This window comes from Pongo abelii, chromosome 8 (assembly GCF_028885655.2).
Source record: "Pongo abelii isolate AG06213 chromosome 8, NHGRI_mPonAbe1-v2.0_pri, whole genome shotgun sequence".
Lineage (NCBI taxonomy): Eukaryota > Metazoa > Chordata > Mammalia > Primates > Hominidae > Pongo > Pongo abelii.
The window spans coordinates 70,441,664-70,458,432 of NC_071993.2; the positions used below are offsets into that span (position 1 = coordinate 70,441,664).

General features: G+C 44.4%; 2 protein-coding genes across 51 annotated transcripts in view; both read left to right on the forward strand.

The window, feature by feature from the left end:
* Positions 1 to 13,041, forward strand: part of USP54 (ubiquitin specific peptidase 54) — a 127,137-nt gene extending 114,096 nt beyond the window's left edge. For 22 of the 36 annotated variants that reach the window (XM_063727323.1, XM_054523311.2, XM_054523290.2 and 19 more), the window contains 4 exons: positions 5,116 to 5,234; positions 5,557 to 5,697; positions 9,726 to 9,909; positions 11,369 to 13,041. In XM_063727323.1, coding sequence (XP_063583393.1) covers positions 5,116 to 5,234; positions 5,557 to 5,697; positions 9,726 to 9,909; positions 11,369 to 11,928 — 1,004 coding nt within the window. In that variant the 3' untranslated portion in view covers positions 11,929 to 13,041. Of the gene's footprint in view, positions 1 to 3,266; positions 3,313 to 5,115; positions 5,235 to 5,556; positions 5,698 to 9,725; positions 9,910 to 11,368 lie in introns of those variants that run through there. The other 14 variants (XM_063727332.1, XM_063727337.1, XM_063727330.1 and 11 more) reach the window with 6 other exon arrangements.
* Positions 13,042 to 14,518: 1,477 nt separating this feature from the next.
* PPP3CB (protein phosphatase 3 catalytic subunit beta) overlaps positions 14,519 to 16,769 on the forward strand; it is a 58,750-nt gene continuing 56,499 nt past the window's right edge. For 4 of the 15 annotated variants that reach the window (XM_024253298.3, XM_024253300.3, XM_024253299.3 and 1 more), the window contains exon 1: positions 14,544 to 14,739. In XM_024253298.3, coding sequence (XP_024109066.1) covers positions 14,655 to 14,739 — 85 coding nt within the window. In that variant the 5' untranslated portion in view covers positions 14,544 to 14,654. Of the gene's footprint in view, positions 14,740 to 14,775; positions 14,987 to 16,769 lie in introns of those variants that run through there. The other 11 variants (XM_024253303.3, XM_024253305.3, XM_024253304.3 and 8 more) reach the window with 6 other exon arrangements.

Consider the following 16,769-nt stretch of genomic DNA (forward strand, 5'->3'; position numbering starts at 1 on the left):
GGAGAATCACCTGAACCCGGGAGACGGAGGTTGCAGTGAGCTGCCCATTGCACTACAGCCTGGGCAACAAGAGCAAAACTCCCATCTCAAAAAAAAAAATAAAAGAATAAATGTTATAATAACCCTCCAGGTACTTATAACCAGCTTCCATAGTGATTATCTTGCACAGTTATCAACATATGGCCAGTTTTTATTTTATTTTATTTATTTATTTTTTAGCCGAGGTCTCGTTCTATCTCCCAGGCTGGAGTGCAGTGGTGCAATCTCGGCTCACTGCAACCTCCGCCTCCCGGGTTCAAGCGATTCTCCTGCCTCAGCCTCCCAAGTAGCTGGGACTACAGGCACGTGCCACCACGCCTGGCTAATTTTTGTATTTTTAGTAGAGACGGGGTTTCACCATATTATCCAGAATGGTCTCCATCTCCTGACCTCATGATCCACCCGCCTCGGCCTCCCAAAGTGCTGGGATTACAGGCGTGAGCCACCACACATATGGCCAGTTTTGATTTAGCTATACCTCCCCCACTTTCCTTTCCCCTCTACATTATTTTATTTTATTTTTTGAGACAAGGTCTTGCTTTGTTGCCCAGACTGGAATGCAGTGGTGCCATCAGGGCCACTGCTGAGGTCCTCCCACTGCAGCTTCCTGAGTAGCTGGGACCACAGGCACACACCACCACATCCGGCTAATTTTTGTGTGTGGTTCGGAGAGACAGGGTTTTGCCATGTTGCCCAGGTTGGTCTCTACCTCCTGAGCTCAAGTAGTCCACCTGCCTCAACCACCCAAAGTGCTAGGATTACAGGCATGAGCTACGATGCCCAGCCTCCTCTAGATTATTTTAAAACAAATCTCTGAATCTCTGACATTATGTTATTTCATTCATAAATAATTTGGCATGTGTCTCTCAGAAATAAAGATTCTTTTTTTTTTTTTTTTTAATGACACGGAATCTTGCTCTGTTACCCAGGCTAGAATGCAGTGGCGCGATCTCGACTCACTGCAGCCTCTGCCTCCTGGGTTAATGCGATTCTCCTGCCTCAGCCTCCTGAGTAGCTGGGATTACAGGCGTGTGCCACCATGCCTGGCTAATTTTTTTTTTTTTTTTTTTAGTAGAGACAGGGTTTCACCATGTTGGCCAGGCTGGTCTTGAACTCCTGACCTCAGGTGATCCACCTGCCTTGGCCTCCCAGAGTGCTGGGATTACAGGCATGAGCCACTGCACCCAGCCAGATTCTTTTTTAAAAGACAAACCTATAATATTATTATACCTAAAAAATTAATAATCTCTTAACATAATACCTAGCCAATATTCCAGTTTTCTCAGTGGTCCCATAAATGTCTTTATATAGTTGTTTTATTTCAATTCAGGATTCAAACAAGACACACATATTGCATTTTGATGATAAGGCTCTTAAGTCTTTTTTTTTTTTTTTTTGCCAGTATGATACCCTATGTTTTTTCCCCTTCCATTTATTTGTTGAAGAAATTTGGTCATTGTCTTTTAACATTTCATACATTGTAGATTTTGCTGATTATAGTCTAAGTCCTTAAGAAAAAAAAAAAAAAAAAAATGTTCTGGCCGGGTGCGTTGGCTCACACCTGTAATCCCAGCACTTTGGGAGGCCAAGGCAGGCAGATCATGAGGTCAGGAATTCAAGACCAGCCTGGCCAACATGGTGAAACCCCGTCTCCACTAAAAATGTAAAAATTAGTCGGGCATGGTGGCATGCACCTGTAGTCCCAGCTACTCGGGAGGCTGAGGCAGGAGAATCGCTTGAACCTGGGAGGTGGAGGTTGTGGTGAGCTGAGATCACACCACTACACTCCAGACTGGGCAACAGAGGGAGACTCTGTCTCAAAAAAAAAAACATGTTCTTCTAGCCCACATTTTTCCTGTAACTTAGTACTTAGAGCTAGAGGCTCAATTAAAATCAGATACAAATTTTAAAAATAAGAATATTTAATAGGAAGTTCTTTGTATTTCTTACATCATATCAGCAAATACATAATGTCTGGTAGTCTTTCTATTGATCAGAGAGTAGACATCATCTTAACCCTATCTTCTATTGAATCTAGAAATTCCCTTACAAATGGCCACCTCTGCCTCTGCTTAAATTCTTTTTTTTTTTTTTCTGATGGATTCTCGCTCTGTCGCCCAGTCTGGCGTGCAGTGGTACAATCTCAGCTCATTGCAACCTCTGCCTCCCATGTTCAAGTGATTCTCCTGCCTCAGCCTCCCGAGTAGCTGGGACTACAGGCGCACACCACTGCACCTGGCTAATTTCTGTATTTTTAATAGAGACAGGGTTTCGCCATGTTGGCCAGGCTGGTCTTGAACTCCTGACCTCAGGTTATCCACCCGCCTCGCCTCCCAAAGTGCTGGGATTACAGGCGTGAGTCATCGCACCCTGCCTTCTTTTAAAGGAATCAGATTCTACTCCCTTCAAGAGGTTCCAGTGGCTACCTTCTTGTCTAGGAGTCACATTTGGCTTGATTAGAGGAACACCCAATTCTAAACATTACTCTGTAAATCTTTTTTCTTTTTTTTGAGACAAAGTCTTGCTCTGTCACCCAGGCTGGAGTACGGTGGCACGATCACGGCTCACTGCAGCTTCCACCTTCCAGGTTCAAGTGACCCTCCTGCCTCAGCCTTCCGAGTGCAGGTGTGCACCACCATACCTGGCTAATTTTTTTAATGCTTTTTTTTTCTTTTTTTAGAGATGGGGTCTCACTATGTTGCCTAGGCTGGTCTTGAATTCCTAGGCTCAAGTGATCCTACTGCCTCAGTCTCCCAAAGTGCTAGGGTTACAGGCATGAGCTACCACGGCCAGCCATAGCTGTAATTTTTTTTTTTTTTGTGATGGAGTCTCTGTCGCCCAGGTTGGAGTGCAGTGGCGCGATTTCGACTCACTGCAGCCTCTGCCTCCGGGGTTCAAGCGATTCTCCTGCCTCAGCCTCCTGAGTAGCTGAGATTACAGGCGCTCGCCACCACGCCTGGCTAATTTTTGTATTTTTAGTAGAGATGGGGTTTTCACCATGTTGGTCAGGCTGGTCTCGAACTCCTGACCTCGTGATCCACCTGCCTTGGCCTCCCAAAGTGCTGGGACTACAGGCGTGAGCCACCGCGCCTGGCCTTAGCTGTAATCCTTAAACCTGGCTACCTATACTCATCTGAGGAGTGGCTCAGAAAACCCCAAAAAACACATAAATACAGAAATAATTTTATAGAAATAAGAACATAACACACATGCTGTTTTTATTATAGATAATTTTCCTGTCTCTTCTCTCACAGCCAGTCCCTACTTCCACAGGTAATTATCTAGTGTGCATACATTGTATTTTCTGTTTATACAACCCTATGTAGACCTACATATACATAAACAGTGGTTTTTTTTGCTTGTATATCATTTTACAGATTTTTTTCCTTTTAATGCAACAGTGTTTCATTAAAATTCCTTCAGATCATCTGGTTTAACTCAGTTCAGTCTTTTTAAGTGGCTGGACAATATTTGGTATTAAACCATAATGTATTTATTCTTCTATAGATGGGCATTACTTTATTTCTGGTTCTTGGCTACTATAAATTATGTCAGTAGAAAATATTCTTATATATATGTTATGAACTGGTATTTTTTTCTTCTCAGGATTAGAATCGTTGGGCAACAGGATAAATATATTTTTTATTTTATTGGAGATTACCAGGTTGCTTTTTAGGAAGACTGTAACATTTCACATTTCCCCCAATAATGTTCAAGGATATTTTCTTAGACTTTTTGGGAACCTTTCAAAAATGAAAATTCCCAGGCGCCAACCACAAACCTTCTGATTCAGGTCTGTGGTAACATCCAGGAAGCTATATTTTTAAAAGTTCCCAGATGAATCTGAAGTGGTATTGAAAGCACTGCCTTTAAGTACCCAGGAATACTGAAAATAACTTGTCTTACAATACTTACATGAATAATATCAGCTTCAGCCAGATATATATATATATATATATATATATATATATGAATAAAATCATCAAATCAAGACATAAATTGGCCATGGACATATGTATCAAATGTAGGTCAGGGCATATACAGTTTCAGAATGGAAAACTTAATTAGTTGGGTTGGGGATAGCCCCTTGGGAGTCACCAATCCAGTTTAGAGCAACTCTGAACAATCTAGAAAGATTTTGAAGAGAGGTAAGCATTTAGTGGTTGTTTAGAAATTTAAATGATTTGAGAGAAGCTAAGGGGAAAAGAGCATTACATATGTAAAACATTCCTGAGGAGCTCCTGCTCTCAGAGTACAAGAGGTCACCAGGTGAGATGGTAAGAGTACTGTACTGAAAATCAAGAGGATTTAATTTTAATCCTGGTTAAACTACGAAACTCTCAGACCCTGGAACTCATTTTCCTGTTATATAAACTGAGGAGGTTTGATAGATGATTATTATGATCATTTCTATTCTGAACTAGACTGGAGATAATTTCCTTTGTCACCACAGATACTTTAGAAAATCACTGTGTTAGAAAAAAAAAATCACTGTTAGATACTTTCCTCTGTCTATAAGTCTTGAGCCTACGTCTGACAGAAGCTGATTATGTTTACAAAAATGAAATGAAGCAAGATGGGGACATTCAGTAAACTATCCATATTCTAAAATTCTTGTTTCTTTTTTTTTTTTTGAGACGGAGTCTCGCTCTGTCACCCAGGCTGGAGTGCAGTGGCGCGATCTCCGCTCACTGCAAGCTACGCCTCCCGGGTTCACACCATTCTCCTGCCTCAGCCTCCCAAGTAGCTGGGATTACAGGGACCTGCCACCACGCCCGGCTAATTTTTTGTATTTTTAGTAGAGACAGTGTTTTACCGTGTTAGCCAGGGTGGTCTCGATCTCCTGACCTCGTGATCTGCCCGTGTTGGCCTCCCAAAGTGCTGGGATTACAGGTGTGAGCCACCGTGCCCACCTCTCTTGTTTCTAAATTCCAGGAGCATGTTCCTCCGTTGAATTCAGGGATGCATATTTATTATTTAATGAAACAACAGCTCCTGAGTTTGTGCTGCTAGGCTTAGAGGTTAGGCCCTAGGGGAAGAGATGGCCTCAACTTGTATTTGTGTTTTCCTCTTCAGGCTCTGCAGATGGCATGGGGAGGAGGTTGCACTCAGCCCATGATCCTGGTCTCTCAAAGACTCCAACAGCAGAAATGGAGCATGGTCTCCATGAAGCCAGAACAGTGCGTACTTCTCAGGTAGCAGCCTCAGGTGCTAAGGTGCTAGGCCTGGGGTGGTGTGTTGGGGAAGGAATTATGGAGAGATGTGACAGGTAGGGATGATGATAAGGCAGAGGCATGGTGATATGGAGCTATCAGAAGAAAATAAGGTCTATGATTGGGCTTCTTTTGTATTAGAGGAGATTGTTACATGGCCACTATCTTACCAATACATCTAATTCAGGTGTCTATTACTACTGAGTCTTCCCCTACTCTTTTCCCATACCCTGAGGATACTGTCTGTGGGAAAACCATAAGTCTGGTATTATGTGTCTGCCTGTATGTGTCTGTGTGTTTGAAGGCTACACCTTGCCGAGGCCTCAGCAGGGAGTGTGGGGAGGATGAGCAGTACAGTGCAGAGAACTTACGTCGCATCTCACGCAGTCTCAGTGGCACCGTTGTCTCAGAGAGGGAGGAAGCTCCAGTTTCTTCCCACAGTTTTGTAAGTAGAATCAGAGTCCATCTATTCAGAGCACCCTCCTCCTTGCTAAGCAAAAATACAGTGCAGGTGAAGAAGCAGGGAGAAAGTGAAGGTTGTAATGTGAGGAAAGGCCCTGTGTACTCCGCAAAAATAAGGACGCGCAGTCATTATTTTGTTTACAAACATTCAGTTGGAGCCCAGAGGAATGTCCATTCCGTGTAGCAGTTCTGGAAGGCTGTGCGTGTTGTAGGGTTTCCTGGGGTGAGAAGAGTCATAAAGCCCTGAGAAGAATCTGAGAAGCAAAGGCTGCTGATTGGGTCAGAACCCACTGCACTAATCAAAGGAAGAAGGAAAGAAATGGGATGGAGTATTGGTTTGCTTTTTCCTCTCACCCCCAGTATGTGATTGAATAGAATTCAGTGTGTTTTCAAGCTAAAGTGAAGCATGTGCATCAGCAAGAAAAGGAAAAAAGCCTTCTTAAGAATTTTCATATGGTACTAGTGCAGTAATGTGTAAGTAGAAGAGGCAGGAAAGCCCAAGCCATTAGAGATCAACAAACTTAAATAATATCAGTGGCTAGGTTTGTAGGTAATCATACCTTTGGAGAATTTCACTTCCTTGCCCAAGTTGAGTTTTCATTACAGTAGAGGTCAGGGTACAAAGTACCAGTGCATTCAAGGTTGTCCACTAGGTCAGTTCAGGAAAAATGTAAAAACAGGTTTTAAATACACGGTACAAAAATAAAAAGGTATAAAAGCATATATGGTGAAAACCAAGTCTGTCTTCTACCAGCCCTTCAGATTCAGTTTCCCTCCTAAGAGGTACTCATTTTTCCAATTTTTAAAAATCAGCTGAGGCCAGGCGTGGTGGCTCATGCCTGTAATCCCAGCACTTTGGGAGGCCAAGGATGGTGGATCACCTGAGGTCAGGAGTTAGAGACCAGCCTGGCCAACATGGCGAAAATATAAAAATTAGCCAGGCATGGTGGGGGGTGCTTGTAGTCCTAGCTACTCGGGAGGCTGAGGCAGGAGAATCGCTTGAATCTGGGTGGCAGAGGTTGCAGTGAGCCGAGATTGAGCCACTGCACTCCAGCCTGGGTAACAGAGCAAGACTCTGTCTCAAAAACAAAACAAAACAAACAAAAAAACCCAGCCGAATTTATAATAAGTTTCATTCAATTTATCGTTCATAAATTCCTAAACAATTCTGATCAGGCTGCCATTCTTTTTTGGAAAAGGTGGACTCTCCTTCCTAGCATTTGTTCTCATGTACTTTCAATTCATTTAATGGCAAATTGTTATTTTCCTAGGAGAGCTGGCTTCCTTTCTTCTGACTTCTGTATCATTCATTGATTCATTCTTTTAAATAAATGCTTATTGATTCTGTCACAAGATTCCTAGCACAAAAATAAACAAATAAATAAGTGCTTATTGAGTGTGTTCTAGGTATTGTGCTAGGTGCTGGAGATACAACGGTGAGTTAGATATAGTCCCTGCTTTTATGGAGCTTACAGTCTACAGTGAGGGACAGATAAATAAACAAACAATTATAATGTGTTAAGGATTTGATCCTATGGGAACATAATAGAAGGGATATTTAAATCAGGCTTGAGGTATCATGGAAGGCTTCCTGGAGGAAGCAAAAAGAATATAGCAGGTAAAAGGGACCTGAGCAAATATTAACTGAATTAAAAGAAGCTTATTTAGTATGGCAGGATTAGAAAGTCTGGCGAGGGGAGATGATGGAGAGTGTTGACAAGAGAGGATACAAAGAATATTATGAACCACAGACAGCCCTGTATGTCACAGTAAGTAGTTTGGAAGGATAGAGGTAAGTCGATGTATTTGAGACCCAGTTAGGAAGTAAACATCAGTGGGAGTTGGTGCCTGCCTGGATGTTGGGAGAGGGGATAAAGGATGATACTCAAGTTTTATGGGTAGATAATGATATATTTGAGGGAAGATATGCATTCAGTTTTACATATATTAAGCTTGAGTGGAGGTATCTGGCAGGCTTTTGGAATGAGATATATAAGCTGCAAATTGAAATTTGGGAATCATAGCCATTGAAAAGAGGAAAAGACTTGCAGAAAGAGAAGAGGAGCCAGGACATATCCCTAAAGAGCATCAGATTTAAGGTGGTTCTTCTGAAGAACCCTAAAAGGAGACTGAGAAAAAAAGATTAGAGAGACTGAAGGGAAACCAAGGATGTGTGGTACCATAGGCACCAAGGTGAGAGTGTTTCAAGAAGAAAGGAATAGCTGGGCGTGGTGGCTCTCACGCCTGTAATCCCAGCACTTTGGGAGGCCGAGGTGGACAGATCACGAGGTCAGGAGATCGAGACCATCCTGGCTAACACAGTGAAATGCCGTCTCTACTAAAAATACAAAAAAATTAGCTGGGCGCAGTGGCGGGTGCCTGTAGTCCCAGCTACTCAGGAGGCTGAGGCAGGAGAATGGCGTGAACCCAGGAGACAGAGCTTGCAGTGAGTGAGCCGAGATTGCGCCACTGCACTCCAGCCTGGGTGACAGAGCGAGACTCCGTCTCAAAAAAAAAAAAAAAAAAAGAAGAAAGGAATAATTAGCTATGTCACATGCTGAGAGGACTGGCACCTGGTCCTTAGGCGGTATGATAAATGCTTACTTTGTGCCATGTTGTAGTAGGTGCTGTGAGCATACACTGATGAAACAACACAAATTCTGCCCTTGAGTAGCTTGCAGTCTCGTAAGGGAAATTAGACATACTGGCAGATAGATTATTTTATTTAACGTATTATTACTAAGTGCCCACATTGTTCTAGGCACTGTTCAAGGTGCTGGGGATACAGAAGTAAAAAGAAATAGGGGAGAAAGACAATAAACAAATAAATGACATAATGCCAGACGATGATAAGTATGATAAAGAATAATAAAATAAGGCAAGAGAATAAGGAGTAAAGAGGTAATAGTGGTTTTTTGGAGGGCTATTCCTGATACTAGGGTAGTGAGGGAAATCAGCTCTAAGGAAGTAACTTTTGATTAGAGACTTCAGTGATATGAAAGTATGAGCCATCAGAAGAATATTCTTGGTAACAGAAACAGTAAGTATAAAGACTCTGAGGTAGCAATGAGCTTGGTGTGTTTGAGGAATATTAAAGTTAGAGTGTAAAAGCTCCAGGAATGATAGGAAATAAAGTGAGGAGCAGCAGGGCCATATCACACAGGACCTTGTAGGCCACAGTAAGGAGGAGTGGATGGAAGATAGGAAAAGCAGATTGAAGGTTGTTGCAGTAGTCCAGGTGAATTTAAATATAAAACCCATAGGTAGAAATGATAGTCCTTGGCAAGTAATGGAATTGTGGATGGGAAGTAGGAAATCAAGGTCATTGCCAATGTTTGAATATGGGTGATTTAGGAATATGAGGTGCCAGGAGGAGGAGTTTGGAAGGACTTTGGTTCAATTTTGGATATGTCAGTGTTTCAAATGTTAAAGGGGAATATTTCTGGGTATTTATCATAAAAGTAGATAACTAATAGGGAGTAGAGCAGGACATAATCATCAGTAAATACAAACTTGACAGGCAAAAGAGGAAGCTGTGGAATGTGTAGCAGTGACAGGAGAGAAGATGGGGTAGAGTTCTTGATTCTACATTTAAACATATATAGTTTCATTCTCAGTACTTAGAATAAGTGAAGGATTTCTTTTTTCTCATTCTCTCAGGCTTTCTGAATTTCTCATATTTCGTTTTTATTTTTAAATTTCTATCTCAATCTCTCTAATTCTACTGTTAGCATTAAGGAGTTTGCTAAAGACCTGAATGGTAGGGTTGGGAAGGTGAGGGATGTGAGGAAGACTGGTTAAGGGATAAGGATCTGAAGTTTGCAGTTTCTTAGAGAGCTAGCAGGGAGAGTGACTGAGTAAATTGGGTCCTGTTCCATAACAAGGCATGTAGGCATGTTTGTGTTCTGGTTCCCTCCATTTCCCTTTGCTTGCCTCACTGTGTTTACCCAACTACATCCTGCTTTGTGTTAATCCTCATCTCTATGTTTTTTTGTCTTGTCTCATTATAAGGATTCATCAAACGTGAGGAAGCCTTTGGAAACCGGGCACCGTTGTTCCAGCTCCTCTTCCCTCCCTGTCATCCATGACCCTTCTGTGTTTCTCCTCGGTCCCCAACTCTACCTTCCCCAACCACAGTTCCTGTCCCCAGATGTCCTGATGCCCAGCGTGGCAGGGGAGCCCCATAGACTCCCAGGTAACTCCCCCAAATCTAATATTATATGCCAGAATTTGGTACCTTTTCAGGGGCCTTCAAGGGTCAAATCAGTATACCTATGGGGAGGGGGGTATCCCAAGGTGGAGTGGTGTGAAGATATGAATTACTGCTTCAAAGTCGTGCATTTATCTAGATAAATATTAAATCATTTGTTGGGCACCATGATTCTTAGACCAAGGGTTTAGACCAGCACCCCTAGAGTCTGTGTACTTACAAGAATGAACTGCTTCAGTCATGATAGAATAAGCTTTTAACTGACAAAGGGGAGTTAATACCCAGTCTTTGGGACACCCCTAGAACAGAAATGGTCATCTCTATCAGCTAGTTTTCTCTCTCCTTCTATCCTCTGAGTGTCAGCTGAGGGATGGTCTAGGAAGATAAGGAATGAGTGGGAGAATCGGAAAGACCCTTTACATGGAGTACCCACACCATGTGTACAGACCCAGACAATTGTGGGGAAGGTGTGCAATATGATTTTGGCTTTCTTTGACCTTCCAAGTGAGATGTTCTCTTTTTCCCCCTCATGTGCTGGATGTACAAGCTTGAGGCAGTGGTTCTCAATGGATAAAAGGGATGTACCACCGGTATCTAGTGGGTAGAGGCCAGGGATGTCCTCAACAGCACAGCCATTATTGCCACTTGCTCAGTCGTTGTTGTAAACCCTCAGAGTCAGCTGAACTATTTTAGGCCAAACATACTGTTTTTGTAAAGTATTTTTCATTAATAAATCACACAATGCACAGGGCAGTCTCTCCCCAACCCCAACAAAGAATTATCAGCCCAAGATATCAAGAGTGCCAAAGTTGAATAAATGTATAAGAAAAGGCATTCCACATTAGATCTCAGAGATCAAACAAAGGCAGCTTAACTGAAGTGAAGATAACATTTTAAGAAAAGTTGGGAGAAAAAAAAAAAAAAGCCAGGCACAGTGTCTCACACCTATAATCCCAGCACTTTGGGAGGCCAAGATGGGAGGATTACTTGAGTCCAGCAGTTCGAGACCAGCCTGGGCAACACAGTGAGATCCCATCTCTATTTTTTTTAAAAAGAAAAGCTGAGTGAGGTTTTGGTATGGTGGCTCTAGGAGTATAGTCATCACAAAGGGAGTATATGTTTGCTATATATTGCTGTATATTAGGGAGCCCTTCTTTTGTATGTGTGTGTATAGTGGATGAGAGATTATAGTGGAGGGAGGTAGAGGTATGGCAACATCCATGAGACTGTTTCATTTGCCCAGGTTGGAGGTATGAGATTTGATTTTGATGTATATTAAGAATTTAAAAAAATGGAATCAAAAGCACAGCTTGGTTCCTTCTTCCCCTTGTGTGTATGCTCTTGGAGGAGTAGGGAATTGGGCTACACAGCTAGGCATGGCTCTCTGGGAAGGAGAATGGTTTTCTGAAGATGCTCAGTCTTTGGGTTTCTTTTCTTTCCCCAGGAACTTCAAGGAGTGTCCAGCAGTTTCTGGCTATGTGTGACAGGGGTGAAACTTCCCAAGGGGCCAAGTACACAGGAAGGACTTTGAACTACCAGAGCCTCCCCCATCACTCCAGAACAGACAACTCCTGGGCACCCTGGTCAGAGACCAACCAGCATATTGGGACCAGACTCCTGACTACTCCAGGGTGCAATCCTCAGCTAACCTACACTGCCACACTACCAGAAAGAAGCAAGGGCCTTCAGGTTCCTCACGCTCAGTCCTGGAGTGATCTTTTCCATTCACCCTCCCACCCTCCCATTGTTCATCCTGTGTACCCACCATCTAGCAGTCTTCATGTACCCCTGAGGTCAGCTTGGAATTCAGATCCTGTTCCAGGGTCCCGAACCCCTGGTCCTCGAAGAGTAGATATGCCCCCAGATGACGACTGGAGGCAAAGCAGTTATGCCTCCCACTCTGGACACAGGAGGACAGTGGGAGAGGGGTTTCTGTTCGTTCTATCAGATGCTCCCAGAAGAGAGCAGATCAGGGCTAGAGTCCTGCAGCACAGTCAATGGTAAAGGTTACTCCTTTCCTTTCCTGGAGCTACACCTTTCCTTTCCTGGAGCTACACCTTTCTTTGTAAAACTGTACTGTGGGCCGGGCGCGGTGGCTCACACCTGTAATCCCAGCACTTTGGGAGGCTGAGGCGGGTGGATCACGAGGTCAGGAGATTGAGACCATCCTGGCCAACATGGTGAAACTCCGTCTCTACCAAAATACAAAAAATTAGCCAGGCATGACGGTGCGTGCCTGTAGTCCCAACTACTCGGAAGGCTGAGGCAGGAGAATTGCTTGAACCCGGGAGGCGGAGGTTGCAGTGAGCCGAGATCGCACCACTGCACTCCAGCTTGGCAATGGAGTGAGACTCCATCTCAAAAAACAAAACAACACAACAACAAAAAAAACTACTGTGGCAGCGTTGGTACCCTGCATCACTGCCATGGTTGTGCTATTCTCATCTCAACATAGAATTGGTGGGTTCTCCTAAGGGTGTCAGGAACCTCTAAAAAGACGTGATTCTTTGGGAGGGGATATTTGAAATTCCAACTTCCATTCCCCCTAGCAAAAGGAAGCAGCTGCTGTTTAAGGGTTTTATCTGAACCACTTTAAAGATGAATCCATGGTATTACTCTGAATACTAGCCATTCCTTAGGATCTTAAGGTCACATTTTATTCCTGGATGCTTTATGTCCCCACCTCCACCTGAGCCCTCGTCCTCTGTTCCCTACTATATTCCCAACTTCTACTCTTTGTTTTATCCACCTATCCCTATTACCTGACCCTTTGTCTTCCCTATCTCCCATCCTTGGGGGGATATGTAGCCCTGTGGTCATGGTTCTGATTGCATCATCAGGGCAGCCCCCCTGCCCAGGTATTATGGCCTGTCAGCATTCCCTGTGCCCTCCAAACCTTAGGCCTAGAACGCGGAGCTGCCAACATAACATTCACCCTTTTGAACAGATGGAGTCAGGCACACTAACACAGCCTTCTGTCCTCAATAGCACAGCCATTATTGCCACTTGCTCAGTCATCATTGTAAACCCTCAGAGTCAGCTGAACTATTTTAGGCCAAACATACTGTTTTTGTAAAGTATTTTTCATTAATAAATCTATAAGATAGTTCTATTTAATTCCTTGTCATTCTTCCCTTTGTATGCTCTTGCTTTCTTTGTATTGGGGCGGTGAGGCTGGATAAATATATGAAGTGGCTTTTGACTGAGTGGAAGTGAGGAGCCAGAGAGGAGTTGAAGGATATACAATCAAGGTGGGAATCAATGGGTCCTAAAATAGGGTGCCTTTCCTTTTTACTATTGCTGCTAGGATGTTTCCCATTCCTTTCCTGACAGAGCATTCAGTACTCAGTACATTATACACTTCCTCCCCTCCTTAGGAAGATTTTCTGGGGATTCAAGCTCTTCTTACAAACTCACTCCTGATCAATGTACTCCAGGTGCCTTCCCTCTATCTTATAAGTTTGTGATGTGCCTCCTGTGCCTTCCTTCCTCTCCTTCCATTGGGGACTCTCCCTTTCCCTTCCCCTGTGGTGTTATGGCCCTTCCATGCCAGAAAGATCCATTTTCACCCGTGCCTCACTCCCAAGACTCTTCCTTCTAAAAAATAGCTTGTGGGTTCCCTTTTTGGAAAGTATCCATTGTTGGTCTTTCCCTTCCTCTTTTCCTGGGGTCTCAGGATAGAAATTGACACAAAGAAGATGTAGGAAGGTACTCTTTGAGACCTTGGGACCACCATGCATTATGAACAGATTCTGAGCACATGTATTATTGAGCAGGAGGATGAGCAGGAATTTGTTGTTCCATCCCACTTGGATCTTGCACCATCAACATATATAGAGCTTAGTGGATATGCTGGTACCTGTCCATGATTCAACATATCTCCTGGTGTCGTGGACACACTCGTCTAATAATTTTTGACGAACAGTCAGTTATTGCCCCTCTACCCCCTTTCCCATGAATGTCAGTCACCTTGGTCTCTATAAAGGTTCCATAAGTCACCTGGGCCCAGATTCTGTGCATGCACAGAAATAAGGAATTAATTTCCAATTCCCTATTTACTCCTCTGACTTCCAGGAGGAGGCTGTATCCTTTTCAGGTGAATTCTTCTGATTGTGTCATCCCCTTTATTCCCCTTACCTGTTTTGACAAACTATGGCGCCTAAATTGCTCTAGCTGCAGTCTTATTCTGTGCCTTCAGACTCTTAACAATTCCAGACTCTAAACACAAAGGCCAGAATTCTCTTTCAAACTCCATTTTGGATGGTCCCTTCTCCACTCTAGAACCTACAATGCTTCCTCTATTCTCTGGTCCCCTGCCAACCCTTCAGTGTTCAGATCTGGTAGCTAAATCGTTATACATTTCTCTATTAGTAGGAGATCCTGAGGTTTAATCACGTCTCCTCAGTTTACTGGGAATGCCATGAGAGCGGGTGTGTTTTCTCGCAGTCGTTCATCGCAGCACCTCCTCATTCTTGATTCTGCATGCAAAGAATTTTAACCTGATCCCTTGGCTTCGTCCTGTTTGTCTCCTAGCTTCAGTAATTTTGCCCAAGTCCCTGGAGCCTACCCCGCCCCCACCCCCGCACGCGCAGTGCATGCCGGTCTTAGCCCCTGTGTAGGGAAAGAGGGTCCGCCATGTTCCCCGGCGGCGCCGCCGCTTGGCTCTGGTAGCCGCCGCCCCCGCCCCCAACCCCGCCCGGCCCAGAGCCTAGCCGAGCCCCGGGCCCAGCATGGCCGCCCCGGAGCCGGCCCGGGCTGCACCGCCCCCACCCCCGCCCCCGCCGCCCCCTCCCGGGGCTGACCGCGTCGTCAAAGGTGAGAGGTGGACGAAACCCTGGGGGCCTGGCCTGAGGAGCTAGCTGTGTGTGAGGGCGGGCGGGAGACCGTCCCCTCGGGAGTGGGCCCGGAAGGGCGGGCGAGTGACTGGCTGCCTCCCTTGGGGAGTGGCCCCTGGGCGGGCCCCTGCTGGGCAGGGCTGAGTCGGTGGCAGTAGCTCCGCGGTCTCCCGGTTGCTTTCAGGCCGGGGCGGAGGTTTTGCTCCCGTGGCTTCCTAACCCAAGGGGTGAGGCTTTTAGCTGCAGTGAGCCCGTTTTCTCCTCACTCGGCCTGTCGAAGCGGCGCAGGGGCCGCGATTAGCTTCCTGCCCCGCGACAGCTGCACTTCTGGCTTGCCGGGGCGAACCTAGGGGCTCGGAGACCTTCAGCCACGCGAGGCCCGCCAGTGAGCAGTCAGAAATCACCTCGGCTTTGGCCCACGCCTGCTCCCCGGTGACAGTCGTCCGCCCTGTCCGCGTCTAGCTAGCGACAACCGCAGGGGTTCACTTTTGGCCGTCAGGTGCCACCCGGAGCAGAAATTAGGGGAACCTTGTGGGATTGGACCACGGTGAAGGGTCGGGGCAGGAATTGGGAGGCCAGCCGTTATAGTGCAGAAAGGGAGAAAAAGCAGCATAAACGAAAAAAAAAATTCTTGTGGATAGCAAGTATTTACTTAGAAAACCATCAACACTTTGGTCAAAAGGGGTTACCCCTTCCTTACAAACACACACCCACACATTCATCCTAGACGAAAAAGTTAAATGTTTCTCAGCCAGGGCAGAATTTATGGATGTTTACCCACAACAGGTCAGCAGATTAATTTAAAATAGAGAAATTGAGGACTAATTGAGAGTTGCTTAAGATTCCAAGCTTCCTGGGAGAACCTACCAACCTCAAACACTGCTGTGGAGGTGAAAAACAATTGAAATGATTCTCTTTACCATGTAAATCAATCAAATTTACCAATTTGATTGATAAATTGAAATCGTAGAATAAACTTTTCCTTATTTGTATTGTATTTTTAAAATATAGGTACTTTGTTTTCATTCAGCTTTTCAAATACACTGGCACAGTATTTAAACACTGTTAGCCTACTTTTTGAAATTTGACTCGTTTCCATTAAAATATTTAAAAACAAGGAGACCTTTTTTCTTTTTTTTTTTAATTAAAAATTTTCAACCTGAGCCTTCTTCAGTTCTTAAAAGAATAATACTAATTTGGCCCAGCGTGGTGGCTCACATCTGTAATCCCAGCACTTTCGGATGCTGAGGCAGGCGGATCGCTTGAACTCAGGAGTTGGAGACCAGCCTGGGCAACATGGCGAAACCTTGTCTCTACCAAAAATACAAAAAATAAAAATTAGCCGGGCATGGTGGCGCGCCCCTGTAGTTCCAGGGTTCGGGAGGCTGAGGCACGAGAATCACTGGAGCCTGAGAGGCAGAGGTTGCAGTGAGCCGAGATTTGCGCCAGTGTGCTCCAGCCTGGACGACAGAGCCAGACCCTGTCTCCAAAAACAAAAACAAAACACTGATTTGCACCTAGGCTTAAGTTAGTAGTATATCCAGTTGGGCCAGGCATTGGAATGAGCTGAATAACGAGTTTATGGAATCCTTATACAGAGAAATCTTTAAAAAAAAAAAAAATAGTAATGTAGGCATTCATTCTATCAAGAAATCCTGGAGTTTTGTGGGGGTGGGAACAGGGGACATTGGCGACCTCTTCATTTTCTGACTGTATTTCTGTGTTGTGTGTTCATTTCCCTGGGCACTTTTCACCAGACTGTTAGATGGGGTAACCAATCACATTCCTGAACAATGAGTTTATGCTATCCTTATGTTTGTGAATCTTCTTATTGCTTGTCATATATATGGTAATGTTTTTTCTGTACTGCTTTAATGCAGTGAAAATAAGATTCCAAACATAAGGCAGATTCCTTAGGGGTGAGTTTTGAGTCCAAGGCAGTCATATTTGCAGGTTATTGGTGTGGAATAAAAGCCATTTGATTTAGATAAATAGGAAAGGAGCTTGTTA